Raw genomic sequence first — 18,518 nt, 5'->3', positions numbered from 1 at the left:
GAATCTCAGAGGCTGGGGGACCAGGGTGAGGTCATTGGTTTCTGGTCATCAAAGCCAGACTCCAGATTGGTGTAGCGGTGACTGAAATTCACAAGGTGAGTCATTGCATCTTCTCTGAGCTCCACGGAGCCAAATGAACATCCTGGCAAGTGCCCTTTCTCTCTTCCAGCCTGGTCTGGAGTACGTGGGGCTGGGATCACTTGCATCTTCCAGACGTGTGGTTGGCCACAACTGCCTGGTTTGTCAAGGCCGGCCCCTGGTCTTCTTTATTCAGCTCCTGGCACAGAGCCCGGATTTGAATCAAGAAGTCTGAGGGTCAGGGTACCTGGGTGGCTCAGTAGGTTAAGACTCTCCCTTCAGCTCAGGTCATGATCCCAGGGTCCTTGGATTAATCCCTGCCTCTGTTGGGCTCTGCCTAGTGGAGAGCCTGCTTCTCCCTCTCCCTCTGCAGCTCCCTCTGCTTGTGCTCACTCATGCTCTCTCCCTCCCTCCCTCTCTCTCAAATAAATAAATAAATTCTTTAAAAAAACCCAAGAGGTCTGAAGGTCCAGTCATGTTGAGTGACCTCAGCAAATGCTGGCAAGTGCTCCCAGCTATCTGTCATCCTTGCAGGTGCCCTCTTATGGGCATAACTATGGCCTTAGCCTTAAGGTCGTAAAACCCAAGCATGGACCTCGTCCATGGTCACAGGAGAAGGAGTCCCTGGGCTGGATTTTAACTTCCAGCCCCAAGACTCTTTTGACCAGCTCTGGTTTTCAGCAAAGATCATCCCAAGCTGGCTCAGGAGACACACTTTCTTGGCCCTCAGACCATTCTCCATTTGCTGCAGGTTGAGGAGGTTCTGATGACTCAGAAAGCCAAGGATTAAGTCTCAGAGAGAAGCCTCTAGCTGCCGGGGGGACAGATCTGTACGTGCAAGTTGCTCTTCAATAACAGGGAGGGGCCTTCATTTGCATTGGCTGCTGGGAACTTCCTGAAGACGGTCCCCAAACCCCTGGAGGCCAGCACCTGCATGGGGATGCAGGCACAGGAGTGGAGGAGAGCAATAAGCTGGGAAAGAGCGGGGGTGGGGTGAAAACACCAGATGCTCCAGAATCAGGGCAAAAAGCCACTGGGCTTGGACTAGTCACTGTGGGTGTCCTCCTCCCAGTGCCCCTCATATGTGGAGTTTGAGGCTGGGTGAAAGCAAGGGAGATGTGCCACGTCCCAGAAGGGTTGGGAACAGTGAAGAGGTGCTGCTCCTTCTGAGTGGGAGTGAGGGGGAGGATCCAGGTGCCACCAGTGCCCCCTGACAAACCAGTTTGTTTGCCCCTGCCTTGGCTCAAAGGGGAGGAACCAAGTCAGGCTGCAGCCTGGATGGCTTACCATTTTGAGCACCTACGGGGCTGGCATGGGACAGTGGGAAGCAGACAAAAGCACAGGACCCACATCTCCCCGTCATCCTGCATCCTTGAATGCTGTCCCCTGCCCATCTCTCTGCTCATGGTAAAGTTCTGCCAAACTCATTTATACCAAGGTGCCAACAACAGTGACAGCTCAGAAGACAGGGTATGCTTTCCTTGAGGGAGCAGAGGACTCTTGTTTGGGGAGTTCCCACTGCACCCCGTGTGCCCTGGGTCATCTCAGGCTTCACCCAATCCCTCCCAGCTCTGTGAGGCAAGTTTAGGCACTTTACCCATGAGAGAAACTGAGGCTCAAGGAGTAAAGAAATTTGCTTAAGGTCACATAGCTGGTGGGGTGGGAAAGTCAGAATTCAAAGCTCAGCCTGACCCACCACCCACTTTCAACCAGCCATGGGCTCTCTCTGTAGACCCTTGGAGGTGGACACTGGAAGGAGCCCCCAGTCCTCTCTGTCATGGTTTTCCAAAGGATGTTCTGCAATCTGTATTACATAGAAATGAACGCTCTGCAGCCAGAGACCTTGAAGATATGTTGGACCAAAAGAAATTAAATGGAGCCCTTAATTTGCTGGTGGGCTCAGCGAATGGCCAAAAATGGTAGAGTGTAGGCAATATTGCTCAAATTTATTTGAGGCAAATGGTCTCTCAGACCAAGGAGCACATTTTGACAGCTATTGAACTAGTCTAGTCCTCTCATGCTAGAGATGGGAAACTGAGACTCCTTTCTGCCTCCATGAGTCTGACTGCTCTAGATACCTCACACAAATACAATCCTACAGGACATGGCCTTTTGTAGCTGGCTTATGTCACTTAGCATAATGTCCTCAAAAGTTATCTAGAATTTCAGGGTGCCTGAAGGCTCAGTAAAGCCTCTGCCTTCGGCTCAGGTAATGATCCCAGGGTCCTGGGATCGAGCCCCACATCGAGCCCCGCATCAAGCCCCGCATCGGGCTCTCTGCTCAGCAGGGAGCCTGCTTCCTCCTCTCTCTGTGCCTGCCTCTCAGCCTACTTGTGATCTCTGTCTGTCAAATAAATAAATAAAATCTTAAAAAAAAAAAGTTATCTAGAATTTCCTCCCTTTGTCAGGCCAAGTGACATTTCATTTTATGTATGCATTCCATTTTGTTTATCCATTCACATGCTGACAGACATGTAAATCCATATGGATGGGTTGCTTCTGCCTTTTGGCCGTTGTGAACAAAGGTGCCATGAACATGGGAGGACACATATCTTTTCAAGTCCCTGTTTTCAGTTCTTTGAGTGGGGGGCAGGGTTAGACCCAGAAATAGCATTGCTAGGTCACATGGCAATACTATGTTTAATTTTTTGAGGAATCTCCCTACTATTCTCTTGCCTAATAGGTGCTTTGCTTTTGTTTTTAAGATAAACCAATAGTCACATTACAGAAAAAACCTACCCTAACAGCGAGCGGGATTAGAAAGACTTTGTTGACCTTGTAACTATTTCCTCATGGTTCACTCTCCTGGGATCAAAGGGCAAATACAGAGCCATGTATTTTAGATTGTCATGGGCTTTTGTCAAAACTCCTCTTTGCCACAGGTGGCCCCCCAACCTCATCTGCTTAGCACAGGCACCCCCTCACTGTTCTTCACCCCCATTCCTCAAGAAGTTGACTTTTTTTCATTAAAAAGGAAGTTTTTTATTTTTTTAAGTTTTTATTTAAATTCTAGTTAGTTAACATACGTTGTTATATTAGTTTCAGGTGTGTAATATATTGAATCAACACTTCTATATATCACCCAGTGCTCGGTGCTCATCACAAGTGCCCTCCTTAATCCCCGTCCCCTATTTTACCCAAACTCTACCTACCTCCCCACTGATAACCATGAGTTTGTTTTCTATAGTTAGGAGTCTGTATAAGAAGTTTGCAAGCTTAATGCTAAAGAACTTTGACAGGAAGAACAGACTCTGGGGCCAGAAGATCTCAAGGTTAGTGATGGTTCTGTCCTTTACTGTGTGATAATTTGTAAGTTACCTAACCTCTCTGAACTTCAGCTGCCTCATTTTGAAATGGGTACAGAGTACCCACCCATCTACAATTGCTGTGAACATTAAAGGGATGATCTATGAGGAGAGCTCAGCACATAAGGAAGGCTCCATCCCCTCACACAGTGCCCTGGCAACCTTTGCTGGAGAATGGCTGTGTGAGGGGTGGATTGGACTGATTCAGGGAGGAGGCTTTGGAGGATGAAGAGAAGTCTTCAGGCAGAAGGCTCAAAGCAACCCATTTCAATTCAGCAGCAGGAGGAACATTCTAGAAGCAAGAGCTTTATTAAAGGAGCAGTCTAGACTTGAGGAGTGAGGAGGTTTTTGGCTAGTGAGAGGATTCTTGAATAATGTGTGTGTGGTGGTGTTGGTGCGGCTTAAGTCAGGTGATCTCTTGGGTTCCTTTTTGATTGAGCTGACAGTCTTCCACAGCCACATCTAAGGGCGCTGTGGGCCAAGCCCTGCAGCTGTCTCAAGTTTAGTGAAGGGAATCCTGACTTCGAATCTTCATCATCATCCTTGTTGTCATCATCCCTGAGTTGAAAATGACTAAGTAATCCCATGGCCTCAGGGACACGGAACTGTACCTAGACTAAAAACAGGCTATTCCATCCCTGGGCCTTGTCCCCGCTGATGTCCAGCTGGCTAGGGAAGGACATGGGAAGTTAGAGGTAGAGCATGAGGTCACTCCAAAGGGCCAGAGGTCAGGTTTGAGGGCACCAGTACGACCAGCCCATGCACAGGTGGCACATATGGGCCAGAACACATTAGCCAAAGGACACAGCTCCTCTTCTTAGCTGGACCTGCACCACCCACCGCCTTGGAGCCATCCTACTGAGGGGCAGGATCCCAGTCACATACTGTAACTCCAGGTGACCCAGTTAGGAGCCCCACCCCCAGGTGTTCCACACCTTGTTCTTCCAGGTGTTCAGCTCTTCCTGCATGCCAGCAGTCTCATTCCACTTACCATGGGGTGCGCTCCCAGGTTTCATGCTTCTTAGACTCTCATGTAGCCCATGTACAGATCCCTTCAGTCAAGATGGAAGGTCACATGGCAGGACATGTGCTCTGCTGTCAGATGGACCTGGATTCAAATCCCAACTCCATCTACTGGAGGTGTGACCTGGGCCAAGTTATTTCAACTCTTCGGGCCTCAATTCCTCATCATTAAAATGATGTCTGTGATGCAAGATCACAGTGAGGCTTATAGATGTTACATGGGAAAATGCCAGGATCATAGAGTCCTCACTGTTCTTCCCTCTGCAGGGTGTATGTCCCTCAGGGAAGGCTGGGGGAGGTTTCTATGGCACAGTCTTGATTTCTGGCCTAACAGTCTCACCTAGAGAGCTGTGACCTTAGTGTATGGGCTGAATTAACAGCGTGCCGCCCGTAATTCATATGTTGAAATCCTAACCCCTGTGCCTCTAGACAGGATTTTACTTGGAAATAGAATCTTTGAAAGAGATAATTCAGGTTAAATGAGGTCATGTGGATAGCCCTAATTCAGTATGACTGGTGTCCTTGTGAAAATAGGACATTAGGACACACACACACGCACACACACACACACAGGAAAGGTCATGTGATACGCACAGGGAGAAGGTGGCCATCTAAAAGCCAAGGAGAGAGGCCTCAGAGAGGCCTCAGAAGAAACCAACACTGCCAATACCTCGATCTCAACTTCCTGCCTCCAGAATTGGGAGACAATAAATGTCTGTTGTTGAAACTGCCCAGTCTGTGGTACTTTGTTATGACAGCCCCAGCAGACTGACAGACTCACGGAGGTAGCTCTGGAAGGGCAATTGCCCATTTGTTCCAAGAAATGCTCTCTCAAGATTTCAATCAATGGCCTTTGTGGAAGCTTCCACTCTCCAGCAACAAATAAGTTGTCACCAAAGGCTCCTCCTCCAGGTCTAATGGGAGAGACATGGGGTTCAGGCCACCCTGGAGAAGGCTGCTGGACAAGCTACTTTCCAAGTCGAGTGAAAGTGCATTTTTTCTCAGCTTGTGCTAGTCCTGAATCACTGGAGGCTCCCTGACATGGGTTGGGGTACTCAGGAGGCTGGTGGTATAGACCCTGGGCAAGGCCATGAGTGTTCTGGTAGGAAGTGCTTGCATAGGTTACCTTGGAGAAGTAATGCCTCCTGCTAGCCCCAGGTTTCTGGAGACAGGTGGTATGGCTGCCTTCAATCCTATGTCTGCCAAGATGACATTTCCTGGAGAATCAGGAGTGGCCATGGATGGAACTACCAATAGAGGGCTATGACTGACTGAGCACTCACCTGCCTATCTCATGCCTCCACCAACTGATCATCAAGGCCCACTTCCTCAAAGCCCCAGGAAATGGGGCCAAACCAGAAGGAAAGAGGTTCTTCTAGCCCAGATGTGTAAGGAAAGCATCAGAGGGTGAAGTCTGAGGCAAGATAGGCTGTTCCCCTCACCCCTCACCTGCTGCAATGCGTCAGTCAAAGATAGGATGTATGGGCCTTCTGGGTACCCCAAATCTCTGCCACTCCCAGATGCAAAGTTGGACACCTCAAGGGTTCCCATATGCCCCAACACCTCTCTCTTCTCCTCTCCCAGAGACTCAACAGGGTGTGCAAATTATGCCCACTTCCTGCGATTTCTTCCCATTAAGACAGAGCAGCAGCTTGTTGTTTCTCTGTGCTGGGCCCGGTGACTTCCCTCCAGGCCCATGGAGACAGCAGGATGGGATCTGCCCAGGGCTTCCTGTAGGCTGGCAGTGGAGGTGAGGTCAACAGGACTCTCTCTTTTGACCTGGGGTTGAGACTGGATCATCCTGGTGAGACATTTGCCAGGACAGAATCAGCTTGTGCTTTTGAATAAAGGGCAGCTCTTTCCCTCCTGGTAGCAAGGCCCAAATGGGCCAGGAGATAAGCCGGGCTGGCAGCTGTCCTGTCAAAGCTTTGAATCACTGTTGTACAAACATGAGCTTCCTTAAATACCATCAGCCAGATTTGTTATCTAGTATGCAAACAGAATTCAACCATCCTTAGCCTCAAATTAACAACAATAACAACACAACAACAACAACAAGAAATCCCTGGAAAAGTTCCCTTCTGAGAAGAGTGACAGTGTCCTGTGGACATTAGTGGAAACAGAAGCGTGCATGTGAACTGGCCCGCCAGGGGGACCCCACAGTCTGCATCCTGCACCTCTCCACCTGTGATGGGTGGGACGTGGATCCCTGAGCAGGGGCAGGGCGGGATGTGAGATGGGAAGCACTACAACTCTTTCAGGACCTGACCTGCTGTCTTGACAGCTCTTCCTGCCCCTTGCTGCCTGGATCCCCTAACAAGGGTAGTGAACAGATGCCTTCCCCCTTATGCTTTTGGGCAGTGGCACTTCTTCACATGCATGCCCAAAGGCAGGTCATGGGTGTGGGGTGGCTCCATTAGGCACTGGGCTTGAGGTTGTCTGGACCTCCATTCTGCTGGCCTGTGACTGGAATACATCTGCAGTCCTGCTTGCAAGTTGAGGGGAAGACAAGAAATTTCGCAGACAGTAAGCCCTCTGAGGGATGTCAAGCAGCAGCTTCTAGTCCTGGACAGCCAGCACCTTCTGTTCATTCCATCTTCCCGTCTGTGTGTCATGGGCACATGGGAGTTAACATTTATTGAGCATTTACTATGTGCCTGTCACTGTGCTATACATCTAGCAGGCCCTGTCTCATTTAATCTTGCCAACTACACTAGGAGTTAGAACTATTATGACCCTCATTTTAGAGCTGAGGAAATGAAGGTACAGACAGGTACAGTAACCTTTCCAAGGTTACACAGTAATAAGTGGTGGAGGTGGAACTTCAACCCAAATCTTCTGACTGCGGAGTTTAGTGCTAATCCCCCTGATATCACCTGGACACTCAACACTCAAGGCAGTCACCCTGGACAAGTCAAGTACCCTAACCTCCTCTCTGCCTACAGGAAATATCATCTCCAGGGGTACCAGTGGTTAATTAATTAGTTTTTTTCAGGTAGCACCTACTGTGTGTCACATGCTGCATTTGGCATGGGGGCACAGATAGAGGGAGAAAAGTGAAGTGGGTATAGACCCCTCTCCAGGAGATCCAGCCTCCTCAGGGTCTAGCCTTTCTTGCTGTCTAACCATGGCTCTTTGGGGGAAGAGTTTAGATCTGAATAGATAAGGAAGGAGGATACCTCCATGGACACAGGGTTTGAGAAGAATGAGGCAGCCACTGCTGGTGGCAGTGGCGGGGATGATTGCATGCATGTGTGTGCCCAGAGAGGATACAGCTGCAGAAATCCAGTTATAAAGTGTTGAGGACCTTGGGAAGGTGTGGCCATGGCTAGGAGAGAGGAGGCCAAACTTGGGCCTGATGTGGGAGGATCCGAGACTGGCTCTGGGTGGCAAAGTCTGGAGACCTGGAGGGTGAGGGGATGGAATAGGGTGTGGGAGTGTGAGAGGCCCTGCGCTCTAAGATCAGCACAAGGGGCATCTCAGAGGTGGTGCACAGGGCCTCGGCAGGGGCAGGTTGAACAGAGAGAACATTTGGAAACACCCTCCAGCAGATGGGGCTGATGTCGTGTGCCCCTTTGTCCACCTGGACACTGGCTCAGTTGGCCCCCACTGGCATTGTGTCCTGGATTAGGAGGGGAATCTACCCAGAGCTGGTAAGCACAAGAAGGAGCAAAGGGTACATGGACCAACTCCTTAGAGAATGTGGTCTAGACCTGGGTAGTGTGGCTCAAACAACACCAGGCGGTAGAGAAAGAATAGATTAAGGTCAGGTCGGGAATTGGGTTGAGTGGGAACAGAGCTAAGGAAGCAAAAACAGGGGTTTTGGGAACAAAGCCAAGAGGAGCAAACCAGGTACGTTCAATGAACAGTGCTATAGGGTTGCTTCCTGCTGCAGTGGTAAGACCTACACTTCTGGATGGACAACAGACCCCATGGGAGTGCCTGAAATCCCAGAGGAATGGGTATTATAATAATAATGGCTAACCAACTGCACATTCACAGGGCTTCCTTGTACCGGTCACTGTTCCAAGTGCTTTACATAAATGAACTCATCTAATCCTTGCAATGATCCCATGAAGTTGGTGAGATTCCTGTCCTCTTCTTGTCCTTACAGTCATCTGAAGCAGAGAGAGGTTAAGGGATTCTCAGAGGGTCACACAGCAAGGAAATGGCAGAACCAGGACTTGAACCAGGGCACCAGGAATGTTGAAGACCAGTCCAGCTTGAGACTGGTGTTGACTATAAAATGAGGAGGACACTCCCATGGAACAAGGAAGCTTCAGCTGAAATTCTATCCCCTATCTCGGGAGAACTGATGAGCTTGTTCATGCTCTTGCAAGTGTCCCGGTACTGGATTTCTGAGAAGCCATGTGGGTATGGCATGGAGATCATCTGGGCCAGCCTGACCATCCTCAGGAGCAACCGGCATCATCCTGAATGGCACCATGGGGGACCTAAAGTGAGCAGGACCTAGCTCAGGACGCCTGGTTCTAGAGTGGCTCCATATCCATGGGTGCTCCCACCACAAACCACTGTCACTCCCTGCAAATCACAGCCAGCACATGGTATTACTCCCAAGAGTCAGCTCAAACAATGAGTCTGTTACCTGGGAGCGGAGCTGGGAACAGTCTTGCCTGCCTCTTTCTCGCCTCCCCACTTCCCAAACAAGTCTGCCAGTTTCCTTTACTTCCTTGGACTGCCTCTGGCTGAAGTGCCAGCCCCTTTGCACTCAGCCCATTGTCCTGCCTCACTCCCTGTGATGCAGGGTCAGCTGCGTTAGTGCTGGCGTCTGAGGAGAAAGGGCCTCAGATGATCTCTGCTGCCCTCGGGAGGAAGCTGATGCTGCTTCTGAACCTGTGGAGGCTGATCTGTCCTGGGTGCTGCATCCAAGTGCATGCAGCCATTTCTGATCATGCCATCTCTGAATCACATCATTCTCTCAAGTCTTCTGTCTTTGTCCCTATGGTCCCCTCCTAAGAATAATGGCTAGCTCTCACTGAGTCCTTACTAGGCACCAAATTCACGTTATGAGCTTTATGTATATAACCTCATTTAATCCTTAAAACAATCCCAGGAAGTGGGTATTCTTGCTTTTCCAATTTTCTAGATGTGTAACCAGAGGCTTGGTGGTGATGTGACTTGCCAAGGACCATATATCCAGTAAGGGACTGACATAAGATTGGAATGTTCCCTTTGGGTGCTGAGCCTTCTAATGGATTCTGATTTCAGTGAGTCAAATTTCAGGCATGAGAGGCCCACCCAAGAGCTTGTTCCTATTCTGTGTTTGTACCAACCATGTTTCTCAAATTTGGGGATGATTTAAAGGTAAGAGGAAGAACTCATAAGCTGGAGAGCCCAGGATCAAGATTTAGAAGATGTCAGGAGGAAGGAAAGATGGCCAACACTGACAAGATGGAATCAGCGGGAATAATTGTGAAGTCTTGCATGAATAATCAAAATTGCCATTGCACAAGGGCAGGATGGGAAAAGTGGTTCCCATGTGGGACTGCCTGCCCAATATAAATCAATGTGAATTTGATGTTGATTAAGTAAACTTACCCATAGGCTATATAAACAGGAGCATCATTACCAGGACAGAGGAGGCGATAAAATCCCTAATCACTTCACTGATCAAATTGCAGGCTGTTTTGTGTTTGGATTTGGATGATATATTTTAAGAACAATATTGGCAATCACAAGTATGCCCTGAGAAGGGCAGGAAAGAAGATGACAGTGGTGGGGAGGTGGGGGAAAGGGTCTATGGAAATGATTTCATATTAAGAAAGACAAAAGTGACTGGGGATTTCTAGTCTAAATGTAAAGACATGATAGTCACATTTTATAAAGCAAATGAAATATCTGCCGGTCCTGCATTCTGGTTCTAGAGGACAGACTTTGATCATTTGAGTAAAAGGTGCAGAAGACAGATGTAGCTAAATATAAACAGGAACTTCCAAATAAGAGAAGTGGTTGTACAACAGAATGAATTGTTTCAAAAGGAGAGAGCACCCTATAGCTTGGAGGGTGTCGGCAGAGGCTGGAAGAACCTTGTTGGCTGGTTGAAGGGGCTCCCTGCTGTAGAGGGAATTAAGTTCTCGGATCACCAAATGTCCTTCCAACTGCACGGTTTTAGAAATCCACAAGGCATAGCTAGGCTGTGCTGGCAAGTTATGCGATAACCAGAAATGCTGAAAGCACCAGTATGAGCTAATCTCCCAAGTCTGAAGTTTGGTTTGCATCATCATTGACTGACTTTCACAGACTCAGCTTGTGGAAGTCTCTGATGGAAACTTGAAAGAGCCCGAGTTCCCACCTGCTTGGGGCTGACATTCTTCTTCCTGCTTGTCAGTGTTTGTTCTGGCCATGAGCCACTACAGAGCTCAGCCGACAGGCTTGAACTCTGATACCTGTGCAGTGCTGTGAGCAGCAGGGAACAGGACCAAGAACAATTTTAAGATTGTTCTTAAAATATATCATCCAAAGGCTGCAGGGATGAGGGCTGAGTTGGGGGTTGGGTGGGATACAGTTACCAAGGATCTCTGAAGTCAGCCTGGAAGCAGTGCCATATCTGGCTTAAGCCTTCAGACCAGGATCACTGGTTTGGAGGAGAGAAGGGAAGGAAGGGTACATGAGCAGTTTAAGAAATAAAAAGAGTCTAATCCACGTGCATATAAGATGTGTGATTCAGTGCCAGCCCCTAAATAGCTTGAAACGGAGGAGTGATGGGATTTTATTTGTGTCTGAACAAAATCACCATGCTGTTCAGTGAAAAGATGCAGTATAAGATTTGAAAACTGTGGGTTGGTCAAGAGATGGAGGGGGGTTAGAAACAGTGGTGGACAAGAAGCTGGTGAAAAGTGATAAGATTAAGGAGGGACATCGAGTTACTGTTGCTGGGAGTGGTGGGTGAACTCTGGGCACATAAGGAATGGGGATATCATGTATGAAGGACAGGGTGTCGTGTGTCCTATTTGCTTGGCAGTGGTTGGAGGCCTTGGACAGAAGTCCAGCAGAGGACCTCAAATATGCCACATGTTGGGACGCCTGGGTGGCTTAGTTGGTTGGACGACTGCCTTCGGCTCAGGTCATGATCCCGGAGTCCCGGAATCGAGTCCCGCATTGGGCTCCCAGCTCCATGGGGAGTCTCCTTCTCCCTCTGACCTTCTCCTTGCTCATGCTCTCTCTCATTCTCTCTCTCTCAAATAAATAAATAAAATCTTTTTAAAAAAATATGCCACATGTTAAAAAAATATTATACTGAGGGGCACCTGGGTGGCTCAGTGGGTTAAAGCCTCTACCTTTGGCTCAGGTCATGATCTCGGGGTCCTGGGATCGAGCCCCACATCGGGCTCTCTGCTCGGCAGAGAGCCTGCTTTCCCCTCTCTCTCTGCCTGCCTCTTTACCTACTTGTGATATCTCTCTCTCTGTCAAATAAATAAATAAAATCTTTTTAAAAATATTATGCTGGAAAAAATTTCAGAATAAAGAAATACAGAAAAGTTTCAAAAAGAGTATATAATCAAGGCAGTATGGTATCTGCAAAAGAATAGACAAATAGACGAACAGGGCAGACACAAGAGAGAACCCAGAAACAGACCCACACAAATATATGTGACTGATATTTAATAGAGGAGCAAAGGCAATATGATGGAGCCAAGATAATCTTTTCAACAAATAGAGCTGGAACAACTGGACATCCACATGTATAAAAATGGAATCTAGATACAGATCTCATACATTTCCCAATAATTAACTCAAAATGGATCATAGGTTTAAATCTAAAATATAGTACTATTAAACCTCTAGAAGATAACATATATAAAAAACGTAGGTGATCTTGGGTTTGGTGATGACTGTTATAGATACAACATAAAGATATAGTCTATGAAAGAAGAACTGGTAATTTGGACTTCTTTAAAATTTAAATTTTCCTCAAAAGACATTGTCAAGAACAATAAGACAAGCCACAGACCGTGAGAAAATATTTGCAAAAAACATACCTGATAAAGGACTGTTATCTAACACAGACCAAGAACTTTAGAAATTCAACAAAAAGAAAACACCCCGCTTGAAAAATGGGTAAAAAACTTAATAGACACTTCATCAAAGAAGTTATATATGGATCTATCTATCTAGATGTCAAACGAAAGCATACGAAAAGGTGATCATTATTATATGTCTTCAGGAAAATGCAAGATATCACTACACAGTTATTAGAATGGCTGAAGTTGAGAAAACGGACACTACCAAATACTGTTGAGGATGTGGGGCAGTAGGAACTTTCATTCATTGCTGGTGGGAATGCAAAATGGCATAGCTACTCTGGAAGACAGTTTGGCAGTCTCCAGCAACACTAAACACATTCCTACCTTACAATCAAGCAGTCTCATTCCTTGTTATTTACCCAAAGGAGTTGAAAACTTATGTCCACATAAAAACCTGCACACAGATATTTATTGCAGCTCTAAATTGTCAAAATCCATGAGCAATCAAGAAGTCCTTCAGCAGATTGAATGGATACATAAACCTGGGTGCATCCAGACAATGGAATATTATTCAATCCTAAGAAGAAATGAGCTATCAAATCATGTAAAGACACGAAGGATACTTAAATGTATGTTACTAAGTGAAAGAAGGAAATATAAAAAGACTATGACTTTTAACTATATGACATTCTGGAAAAGGCAAGAGTATGGAGATGGTAAAAAACTGTGGTTGCCAGGGATTGGCAGAGAAAGAGGAATTAATAGATGGACCACAGAAGATTTCTAGGGCAGTGAAATTATTCTATGTGATACTTTCATGGTGAATACATGTCTTTATACATTAACTGAAATCCATAGAATGCACAAAGCCAAGGATGAACCCTAATATAAACTACGAACTTTGGGTAATAATGATGTGTCAAGGTAGATTCATCAGTTGTAATAAATGTTCCACTCTGATGGGGTACATTGACAGTGGGGGAGGCTGTACGTATGTGGGACAGGGTTTCTGTGGGAAATCTCTATACTTTCTGCTCTATTTTGCTGTGAACCTAAAGCTGTGCTAAGAAATAGTCTACTAAAAAATAGCATAACTGAAGCCATAAAGCTCCTGCAAGAAAACAGTAGGAAACCTCCTTGACATGGGTCATTACCATGATTTTTTTATATATAAGACCTTAAGTATAAGCAACAAAAGCAAAAATAAGTGTGTCTACATCAGAGTAAAAAGCTTCTGCACAGCGAAAGTAATTATCAAGAAAATGAAAAGGCATCTTATGAAATAGGAGAAAATACTTGCAGAACACATATCTGATAGGTGTTAATACAATGAACTCATACAACTCAATAGCAAAACCCCATATAATCTAATCAAAATGGGCAATGGACCTAAATAGGCATTTTCCCAGAGAAGATATTCAAATGCCCAATAGGTCCATGAAAACAACTTCTATATCACTCATCACCAGGGAAATGCAAATCAAAACCACAATGAGATACCTCCTCACACATGTTAGAATGCCAGTATCAAAAAGACAAGAAATAAAGTTGGTGAGGATGTGGAGAAAAGGGAACCCTCATGCACTGTTGGTGGGAATGAAAACTGGTGCAGATACTGTGGAAAACAGTGTGGAGGTTCTTCCAAAAATTAAAAATAGAACTGCCATATGAACCACTTCTGGGCATATATGCAAAGGAAGTGATATTGCTATCTTGGGGGCGGGCGCCTGAGTGGCTCAGTCATAAAGTATCTGCCTTCGGCTCCCGCCATGATCCCAAGGTCCTGGGATTGAGCCCCACACTGGGATCCCTGCTCAGCGGGAAGCCTGCTTCTCCTTCTCCCACTCCCCCTGCTTGTGTTCCTGCTCTCACTGTCTCTCTCTGTCAAATAAAAAAATAAATAAAGTCCTTAAAAAAATCGCTATCTTGAATTGATATCAGTACCTGCATGTTCCCTCCGGCATTATTCACAACAGCCAAGACATGTAAACAACCTACAGTCCATCAATGGATGAATGGATAAAGAAAATATGATATTTTGGCAGCAGCTCTTCCTGCCCACGGGTCCTGTCCCTATGCTTTAATAAACCAACATTTTGCACCAAAAAAAAAAAAGAAAATATGATATTTTTCAGCCATAAAAATATTACTCAGCTATAAAAAAGAACCTTGTGCAACAGTGTGGATAAACCGAAAGGGTATCAAGACAAATACTGTATGATCTCACAAGCGGAATTAAAAAAAAAAAGAAAACCTGAACTCATGGAAATGAAACAGACTGGTGGTTGCCAGAGGTGGGTGGGCGAAAAGGATGAAGGTGTTCAAATAGTACACACTTCCAATTATAAGATAATTAAGCCCTGGGAATTAATGTACAGCATGGTGACCGTAGTTAACATAATTCTGTTGTATATTTGAAAGGTGTTAAGAGAGTAGATCTTAAACATTTTCACCACAAGAAAAAAACTGTCACTCTGTGAGGGGATGGATGTTAACTCACCTTACTTTGGTAATCATTTTGCAATATGTTCATATGTCACATCATTATGCCACACACCTTAAACTTATGCGATGGTATATGTCAATTATATCTCAATAGAATTGGAAAAACATAGTACAAAGAAAAATTTCCCAAACTACTTAAAGAATAAGCAGCCCACAAAATGCCCCATCATCAGATTGCTTTCATATACGTTACCTAACACAGGGCATTCATAACCACACTCATCAGAATCAGGAGATTTCCATTGACACACTACTAATGCTTAATCTCCAGACCTCATTTGCATCTTCCCCGTTGTCCCCTTTTTACATCCTTTACATCCTTTTTACTCTGATGTAAAGACCCAAACTGAGGCCACATGTCAAGTTTAGTGGCCACATCTCTGTGTCTTTCAGTTTAAAACAGCTCCTCTGTCTTACCTTGGCTCTCAGGACCTTAATATTTTTGAAGCTCACAGGAGAGGGACTTTGTTCAGTGCCACTAATTCAGTGTTTTCTTGTGATTAGATCATGTTTTGAGTCCTTCCTAGAATCATCACTGAAGGAAGCTGGGTTCTCCTTTTGCATTCTACCATGTGGAACACGATTCACAATGTGTACTTTTACTGATGATGTTGACTGGATCATTTGATGAAGGAGATGTCTGCCAGGCTCCCTCACATAGAAGTATTCTTTTCCCCTTTATAATCAGCAAGAATGTTGTGGGGAGGAAATATGTAAATATCCCATTTCTCATCAAGCATTCAGCCACTGGTTTTAGCATTTATTAGTGACTCTTGGCTGAGTGTTACAAGGATGGTGGCCCAAGAGGGGCTGTTTCAGATATTTGCTTAACGAATAAATCTGCTGCTCACAGCCCAAGAGATAGATGGGTGTGATCACATTCCCTTGTGCACTAGAGTCCCAGGGGGAGATGGCTCTTCTCATGAAGCCAGAGCAGTGGTGGGAGAGATGCTCCCTCTTTAAACTCACTTGACTGCTTTTACCCCATCCCTGCCAGCAAGCTGATGCCTGTAAAGGATTTCTCCAAGACATTCAGCAGACCAAAACCTGATATGTGGAACAATTTGCTGTCCTTCAGGAATGCAATGGGGAATCAGCGAAGGGTTTTAAACAGAGGAGTCACATGTTTATGTAAGTAAAAACAAAATGAAACCAAACAAAAGGTATGAATCATGGACCCTACTCCCTTCCCCAAAACAAAACCTGACTCCTCTCTGAGCCTACTCTCAGCCAGCTGCCCCAGTGGTATTGATCTGATAATGAGAGTCACACTAAAGTGTAAATGACTGACCAGGAGACAAACACCCTGACTTTTACATGAACAGCTTGGAGTAGTGCAAAATTTTCAGCCAGATAGATGGAGTGAAAAGACCCAGGAAGGACATTCAGTTTGCTTCGGTTTCCAGAAACCTAGACAGGAATATTATCTATGAGCATGTGAGGATACTAAATGTCGGAGGAAGAAAGGAAGGGGCTTCCAGTTCCTCAGAGGATTCCTGAGACTATGGACCTTGGTGGTGTGTGGCGGGGCTTTGACCCCTATTCCCCAGAAAGCCTCTCTGACTCCTGCTCCAGATGTCCCATACCTTTGGTTTCCTTGAGCAGCTCTTCTGTGAACTTGACCACCTTGGTCACTTCCACCCATGGGAAGCCTTTGCCTACGGCAAAGATGATGCTTTCGTAGAGGGTATCCAGCAGAATGCTTCGGCGGGAGTCTCTCACTTCATCAAACTCCTCCCAGTTCAGCAGTCTCCGTAGGTGTTCCCTACCTTTTGGTTTCTGCAGGGCATGATATGAGGGATGGTGGGTGAGACTGAGGAATCAAGATGCCAACCTCATTGAGCAAAACACTACTGGGTCTTCAGGGCTCCCCATCATCCCGAAGAGTAACCAGGAATGTGGGTATGCCTGGGCAGAATTATGCTTTCATTTCTGGACAGCTTTCCCTCTCCTTTCTGGGAATGTGTTCTTTTTTCTAACACCTCTCCTTCCTCTGAGAGTTCTCGTGCTAGACACTGTAGCTTCCAGGCTTGTATGCCTCCAGCAGGCTTCAAGTCCTGATTTATGGTCCCTCCTTCCTCTTCCTGAAGACAAAATTTGACTTCTCTCTGTGTCTATTCTCAACAGCTGTCCTGGAGGTATTGATCTGATAATGAAATTTATGCTAAAGTGTAAATGACTGCAAAGTGGCTTGGTGAGGCTATGCTGTAGGAGAAGGAATGTGTCTTACTTGGTGAAAATTCAGGCATTTTAGTAGACTAGTGCTGGGGTAGGGGGGATCTTGATCAGAGTCCTAACTGTAAGAACCCAATTCACCTGAGAGTTTGTCCTGCTTTTCCAGAAAGGTTCCTGTAGAACGTCAACAGATGTAGGAGAAGCAAGTGCCTTTTAAAGACGGGGTAAGTCAAGGTGCAGCATGAAGTAGAGACCCACCAAAAATGGGAGTGTTGCAGCTCTGGCTGGGGGAGTCAGAGCTGCCTGGGAGATCTCCAGCTGCTGGTGAGAGCACATGCCCCAGGATGGGGAGGGAGACCCCACCAAGAAAGCCTTTACCTGGTGCCTGCCCATCAGCTCATGGCTGCAGGTCAGAAGCTGATCTGTGCTTGGGATCCTCTTGCCTGATCTCTAGAGCAGTGCCCTGAGACACCTCTGTGGACAGCCCTTTTCTGCAAAGAGCTTGCAGAGAACTCCAGGTCCTGCACTTGGTCCTCATTACTCCACAAGGCCATCCCCATTTGCTCATGTCTTTTGGCCTCAGAATTGGCTCTGAGAAATCAACAAAATCTGCCCTTTCCTGGCGTTAAAGAAATAACCCCCTCCAACCCCCACCCCACAACCACACACACACAACCACACACATTGACATACAAGCCCAAAGGGCTCACAGGGCCCTGAGTTTATCTGGTGAGAGGTGGCATCCCATGGTAACAAGCCCCAGGGGCCTCCCTGGCCCTCCTCAGAGTAGAGGGAGGTACAGTGTCTTCGTGCTAGTCTCCTCCTTTGCTCCAGCCAGGCTCTGTTCCTGTGGGCTGGAAAAACAACCTCCAAGCTCCAAAGGCTGCTAAGACTTTGGCCTGGCATTCCAGCTGACACAAACTGATTGGGGTGCTCACAGGTGGTGTGCTAGGAAAGGAGTCATGTCCAAGGTAGACACCTTGAGGAAGAACCATCAAGGGGCCACTTCTCACACACACAACACACCATTTTACCAATCTGAGAAAACTCTTTTAAAAGCTGTCTTTTCTCTTCACCTGAAATTGGAAGACTTTTTTTACTCCCTGTGGTGTTAAAAGTGCCATGGCCCCTGCATCCAGTTGCTAGGAGACCTAGCCAGGACTGACTCAGAGTTTCTGGAACCCTGGAGGTGAGTGTGCCAGCTTTGTGAGGTCATGAAGACCTGCTTTGAGGTGGCTTTTTCCAGGCTTCTTTCCTCATGGCCCCTCCTCTCCAACTGGGTTCTGGGTTTCATTCCCCCACACCTGTTTCAGGGGTCTTGATCCATTTCCTACAATGTTCAACCTCTCCTTCACAGGAGGTGAGCTTTCTCATGCTTTCCTGTGAACACTCACAAATGTCCCCCATCCTACATCTCCTTTAACCCAAGTTCCCCCACTTCTCTCCT

General features: G+C 46.5%; 1 protein-coding gene across 1 annotated transcript in view; it reads right to left on the bottom strand.

The window, feature by feature from the left end:
* CUNH8orf74 (chromosome unknown C8orf74 homolog) overlaps nucleotides 1-18,233 on the bottom strand; it is a 29,385-nt gene extending 11,152 nt beyond the window's left edge. The window contains exons 1-2 of the mRNA XM_032855918.1: nucleotides 18,148-18,233; nucleotides 16,483-16,675 (exon numbers count right to left, since the gene is read on the bottom strand). Coding sequence (XP_032711809.1) covers nucleotides 16,483-16,675; nucleotides 18,148-18,195 — 241 coding nt within the window. The 5' untranslated portion in view covers nucleotides 18,196-18,233. The remainder of the gene's footprint in view (nucleotides 1-16,482; nucleotides 16,676-18,147) is intronic.
* Nucleotides 18,234-18,518: the final 285 nt, after the last annotated feature.

This window comes from Lontra canadensis, unplaced genomic scaffold, assembly GCF_010015895.1.
Source record: "Lontra canadensis isolate GAN:19392208 unplaced genomic scaffold, GSC_riverotter_1.0 scaffold10, whole genome shotgun sequence".
Classification (NCBI taxonomy): Eukaryota; Metazoa; Chordata; class Mammalia; order Carnivora; family Mustelidae; genus Lontra; species Lontra canadensis.
This window is presented reverse-complemented; position numbering and strand designations above follow the sequence as displayed.